The sequence below is a fragment of the Condylura cristata genome, unplaced genomic scaffold (assembly GCF_000260355.1).
Source record: "Condylura cristata isolate star-nosed mole 26May11 unplaced genomic scaffold, ConCri1.0 scaffold00006, whole genome shotgun sequence".
NCBI classification, from domain to species: domain Eukaryota; kingdom Metazoa; phylum Chordata; class Mammalia; order Eulipotyphla; family Talpidae; genus Condylura; species Condylura cristata.
The window spans coordinates 33,261,427-33,267,713 of record NW_004567107.1 but is presented as its reverse complement, the minus strand read 5'-3'; the positions used below and the strand labels follow the sequence as shown (position 1 = coordinate 33,267,713).

General features: G+C 44.5%; 1 protein-coding gene across 3 annotated transcripts in view; it reads right to left on the bottom strand.

Moving 5' to 3' along the window:
* PRUNE2 (prune homolog 2 (Drosophila)) overlaps positions 1-6,287 on the bottom strand; it is a 217,426-nt gene that overhangs the window by 60,829 nt on the left and 150,310 nt on the right. The window contains exon 8 of one of the 3 annotated variants that reach the window (XM_012721297.1): positions 27-5,628. In XM_012721297.1, coding sequence (XP_012576751.1) covers positions 27-5,628 — 5,602 coding nt within the window. Of the gene's footprint in view, positions 1-17; positions 5,629-6,287 lie in introns of all 3 variants that reach the window. The other 2 variants (XM_012721295.1, XM_012721296.1) reach the window with 2 other exon arrangements.

Sequence of the window (6,287 nt, the reverse complement as noted above, 5' to 3'; positions counted from 1 at the left end):
CTCAGTCTCTTGATTGGGTTCTTCAGTCATCTTTTGCTCAGTGAGACGTAACCCAGTCTCTTGATTGGGTTCTTCAGTCATCTTTTGCTCAGTGAGATGTAACCCAGACTCCTGCTTGGGTTCTTCACTCATCTTTTGTTCAGTGAGATATAACCCAGACTCTTGATTGGTTTCTTCACTCATCTTTTGCTCAGGGAGATATAACTCACTGGATTCCCCTTCAGGACCCACCCCAGCACTGATGTGCTGTTCACTCTCTTGCTTCACTTCATAATCATGACATATATCAGGGCTGTTGCAAGTTTGAGAATTAGTATCATGGTCACAGTGGGTCAGTAGATCAGGATTCTCATCATCTGCTTCCAAACTGAAGGGCTGCTTTGCCTCCGTCCATAAGTCAGGTGAAGCTGAAGCTAGTTGCCCATCCTGTTGTAGGTTGCCATGGAGAATATCTGGAACAAATGTGCCTTGGGATTCCTCACTAAGGGTAGAGCCATCCCATTGAGAACTTGGCTTCTTTATAAATTGGTTGGAAGAACTGACATAAGGGAAATCTTCCGAGGCAACCATTGAATTTGTTATTTCTCTGGGATATGCTTTTTCCTGTTCCCACCAAATTGCTTCTTGACTCTCAATAGTTGAAACATTAGATGTAACACATCCATTTTCATTGGTTTGAATATGTGTTGGTTCTGGCTGGTTCCAGGAGGACAGTGTTGTATTCTCATACTGCTCTTGGGCAGGTATTTCTGAAGTGAATGCATCACCAGAAGAAGATATGGAGGTTTTATCTCTTGAATCCTTTTCTTTAATTTGGTCCAATATTACAAGCTGGCTGTGCTGATCAGCTTCTGGGTCTGGCTCTCTTGGTTGAATGTTCCAAAGTTGCTTATGGGAGCCTTCTCCATCACTATCCAGAAAGGGTGACTGGTGTTTATCACTGAAAGGACTTGTACAATGTGTAGCCATAGAATCAGCATCACCCTGAATGGGTACTCCCCAGGGACCCATCTTTTGGTATGTTGAAGAATTCATCTCTGACATGTCACTTGTGTTAGACAGTTCCCCTTCAAATGCACTTTCAATTGATCGCCCCTCCTTTGGAGAAGTATTCCACCACTCAGTGCTCTCGGTTGAGAAGCCAAGCATTTCCAATTTAGAATAGTTTTCATTCTTTGGCTCTGTTTTGGGAGATATTTGCCATAGAGTATCTCTATTGTTTCCTACTTCTGGAGAGGACTGCCTCTCTTTATCCACTACCATCTGCATTTCCTTCTTTATTGGTGAGAAATTCCAGCCTTCGGGACTGCTTTCTTGATTGTCACAGAATGGAATTGACTTATTCTCATTCTCTGCTGGTTCTGAACTGTCTGCGTAGTCAGAAGATTCCACCAGCTTGGGATCAATTGTGGGCAAGAATTTATCACTTTCACTCAATGAATCCCAAGCTGTGGATTCATGCTGAGCCACTTCACAAGTGGTCAAATGGATCTCTTTCCCCACCTTCTCTTCATCATCTATGCTATATTCATCAAGACCTGAGTTTGTTGAAATAAATTTGGCATCCTCTGGCTGAACAGTTTCAGGACTGTTACATACAGTTTTTTCTTGGTGGCTAATCACTAGAACTTTTTCCTCATGTGTACCTAAGTATTCAGAATATTTGCCTATTTCAGGACTAGATAAAGAGAGGGAGTCACCATCTATTGAGTCATTCCAAACCTCTAAAAACTTAGGAACCTTGGGATCTAAGCTCTTTTTAAACCTGTCCATTTTGTCTTTCTCCAGGTCCTTCATCTCAGTAATTTCTTGGCCACTGGTAGTAATTAGTTCAGATTCTTGGTGATCTTGTTTATTCAAATTATCTTGCTTCTCCTTCTGATGCTCCATATTGGGTTCATGGCCCCAAGAAGACAATGCAGCTAAAGAATCATTTAAGCCAGGAGTTGATGCACTTGAATGTGTACACTCACTACAAATACTATCTCTGTCATAATTTGCAGATGAACTGGCTCCTGGGGAGCTGTTCTCAGTACTTTTAACTTCAAGATTCTCAGTTATTTTAGAGCTCATGCAATTGACCTGCACATCATTGTCTACAGGGTCACCCCACACATTGGGACTTTGCGGACATTCATGAGATGACTCTTGGGTCATTTTCTCTGACTCCAGAATGTTACATTCTTCAGTTTTCCCAAGATTCAATTCAAGTGAGGATATATTTCTTGTTAAATTCAGTCTCCCTGAAACTTCAGTTGTCTCACAGGAATTACTGTGATTTGTGAGGTCATTTTCACAGGTCTCTTGTACTTGCAGGTGATTTGTGGACTCCTCTATTTGCACATCACAGTGGTCTAAATTGAATGACTCTTCCTCACATTCTAAAATCTCCTGTGGTTTCTCTGACTGAGGACTGCAAGTGGCTGAATGAGAACTTGCTTTGCCTAATTCATAACAGATTTCTTGATGTTCAGATGCAGCTAGGGGAGAGTGTTCTTGATCATCTTGCCCTTTTCCAGAAATCTGCGAGACTCCATCCAGCATCTCTGCCTCACCAAGGCTATCCCTTTCAGTGACTCCATGAGTTTCTGTCTCAACTTCACTTTGTCCATCACTAGGATCTTTCCATGGATCTGGGCATGCAAAATGCCCTGGATTCTCAAGAGTGGTCATCAAGGATGCTGTGTCACTCATCAGGGTTCCCCTGGATGTGTCCTGCTTGTGGGGATCAGGGGTAAGTGCCCCAGAGTCTCCTTGCACATCTGGAGGATGACTCTCCTTAACTTTTTCTGGGGAGTTGGGAGTTTCAGGAAGTGATCTACTTTGTGTTGTAGCTGTAACATGCAGTGGGTCTGGGAACATTAGTGATGGCATATTGTTCTCTCTCATGACAGAATCCCAAATACTGTTCGCAATCAGCTGTCCGCTTTTTTCATTCAGTGTATGATGTTCACTGGGGGCAGAGTCCTTGCTGTGCTCAGAGGTAGGAAGTTCCCAGTCTACCTGATTTGTTTCCGGATACTCCACACCCCATGGTTCAAGTTGTTTCACTGAAAATCGAGTTTCTAGTTCAGCACCTTCAGCCATGTATCCCTGTGCTTGACTTGCACCAGGCATAGCCACACCCCCACTGCAGTCATCCCAGTCCAAATCATTATCCATATCTGAGATGGTTGCTGTGGACTGAGTGTCCTCCAGCATCACTCCATTCCACAAGTCAAGGCCATCGGGGGCAGCCTGCCGGGAGTTAGTGTTACTGTGCAGAAGCGTGAGCTGGCGGTTTGTCTCATTGTACAGTTGCATCATGTTGGGGTCATCGTAGCTGGACTGGCTGCTTTCCCCAACGTCATTTCCCATGGAGGCATTCTTATCATCTGCAGACTCTGTCTTGAGTAAATCTTCATCTGTATTAGGCGTGACATTATTTTCAGAACTACCATCTGCATGAGGTAAAGCCCACATTTTTAGGCTCCCGGGATCTGAACTAATTCGATTTCTAGGTGGCTGCTGTGGTGACTGAGGGGGCATTTCTGCTTCCTCTGCAGTAGAGTTAGCATCTTTTGACTCAAAACCTCCCTCTTTAGCAAAGGACTTATTTTCAATTTCTTTGTCATCTCCACCACATGTGGGTGATGTATAAGAGTCAGAGGTGGAATAGTTGGTATCCAAGGGGGAAGGCACTGAGTCTTCTCCAATGTTGGATGCACTGTAGTCAGAGCTTTTATATGATAAGAAGGAATCTTCCCAAGGAGCTAGGACATCTGAGCCTCCTTTCTTGCTGTTCTCCTCAAATAAGTTCCAGGAATCTACCTTCCCCCTAATTTTTGGATCCACTAAACCATCCTGATCATCCTTTGCTGATTTTGAAGCATTCCACATATGATCCAGATCAGATGTGGGATTTCTAGCTATCAGGATATTATCCCTGGAGCCAGGGTTCTTCTTGCCCCAGATTTGTGGAGCTACTTCGCTGTCTGCTTCACCAGGTGAATTGCCCACGAGGTCTTCAGTAGGAAAAGAAAACCCACTCTTTGTCATGGCCCACTCACTCAGGTCCCTCACAGAAGGAGTTTCATTACTCGTTGGATGCAGATTCCAGGTATTCTTTAAAGCTTCGCCATCTTCTTTACTAAATCCACCCCAGGCTGGGAATGGCGCTGCAGCAGCTGGCTCACCATCATCTGTGGGATTTCCCCAAGACTCAGGCACTGCTGTGGGAGAGCGACTAGAAGGCCACAAAGTAGCAAAGTCTTCTATCAGGTGGCTTGTTCCCTGAGGAGAAGCATTGGACAACTGTGATTTCTCAGTGGGCAGGTTCTGAATCTGCAAGTTTTCCTCATTTTGGTTTTGAATATTATTGCTATCCAGACCAGGCTGACCAAATTCAGACTCCCAGGGATCTGACTTTGAGAATTCATGGCTACCCTTTGACTGAAATACAGACTCTGAGGCTCTTCTTTCAGCTGAGCTTGGCTTATGATCTTTCCATGATTCAGGACTCTGGAAGACAGATTCTTGTTCACTGGAACTCCATGCATCTGCAATATTTTTAGAGTCCATTTCCAAGCCACCCCACCAGCTGCTGCACCGTGCACGGGTCTGAGGTGGTGCTAGGTGGCCTGCATTAACTGCTTTTTGGGTCATATCTTCTGGATAGAGTAGAGCTGGCTCTTCAGTGGATGGTGATTGTTCTACAAAGCTATTCATGGGTGTTGGGGGGATTCTCTTCCCAGTATTATTCAGTCTTTCTGGTGAAGGAGGTTCATCCCCCAAGAAATCTGTTAGGTTCAAATTTCTTTCAGAGTCATCCCTGTGACTTTCTTGTCTTTGGGCAAACTCCTCATCAAACTCTGCCAGACTATCTTTGCCATCACCTGACAAAAGTGAACTGGATGAATAGTTAGACATGTTGATCCCTATCTCCTCCAGTCCTTTAGGACCTGCAGGAGCTTGTCCTTCTGAGGAATCGCTGTTTGGGAAGAAGTCATCTGCTGGGGAGTAGTCTGCAGAATGGGAAGATGGTTGGGAATGCCCAGAAACCATGGGTGCTGAGTCAAAGTTGAAAAGGTCAAAGTGTTCACCATGTTCTCCAGACCGTGCATGCTCCTCTGCTACTACCCCTTCTGGGATAGGACTGTAGGAGTCAAACCCTGGAAGGAGATTGTGGTGAGGCCCAGCACCTTCTCCCACTGGACTGTCATCACTGAGGAAAACTGAACTCTCCTTGGATGAACGGCTGCTCCTAATGGTGGCCAACCCGCTGTCTGGGCTAACAAGGTCTATGTTGACATCCACCTGGGCCTGGTTAGAATCATTCAAGTCTGGAGGGTTTTCTATGAAATTCACAGAGTTGGGTTGTGGCTCTATGTCAGAACCATACAATTCCATAATCCCTGAAGATCCTTGGGAGAGTGGAGCGCTGCCTGCCACGGCTTCTGTAGAGGACGTCCGGCTGTTGGATACCATCTCTGGACACCTCCTGTTGATGACTTCCTTGACAAGGAGAACCACCTGGTCGCAAGTCACTGAAGGGTTCTCCTGCTGGTACACCAGGATCTCATCACAGCCACATTCAAAGGGCTCCAGCTCTAGGCAAGGGTTCTGGCACTCCTCCAGTTCACAGCAAATCTGGAAAGATGCGAGTGTTGGCATGAGCAAAATGGCACTCCAATCTTTTCAATTTGCTTTCTTAATTTTTCTTAACATAAAATTTATCGATGCTTATCTGTATTTATTTAAAAAGTACTCAAACAACTGATATCTATATAATGGAAAATTCCATTGACACACCTAATCCTTTCTCCAGTCTCTTCAAATTGTCTTTTTGTTTAACTCAAAATCCATCTGCTCAATTTGGCTGACTCCTGACAGTTATAGATAAAGAGATTTTAAACCATTTAAATCCTTTCTCCTCAGTACAACATAATACCCTCTCTCAACAAAAGTGAAACACAAGTTTGCAAAAAAAGCAGATATCATGCTGGTTGCTGACACCAACTAGGAACAAAGTGTTACAATAAGGTCAAACAGGACTAGAGAATGGTTTTGTTTAGAGTAGGACCTGCTTTAACCTCTGCCAATACCAAAATGTAAAAGAGAAGATAGAAAAGAAAAAGCAGCTACCAGTGGCAGGGCTTCCCAGCAGCACTCTCAAGACCCAGATGCTCCTCCCTCCTCCTTGTGAGCATCTACATGGGCCCAGAACAGACACAGCTCATGTGGAAGGCAGGGGACATGTGACATTCAACAAGATGCCAAAATTGACTGCAGTTCTGTAATTTTTAGGA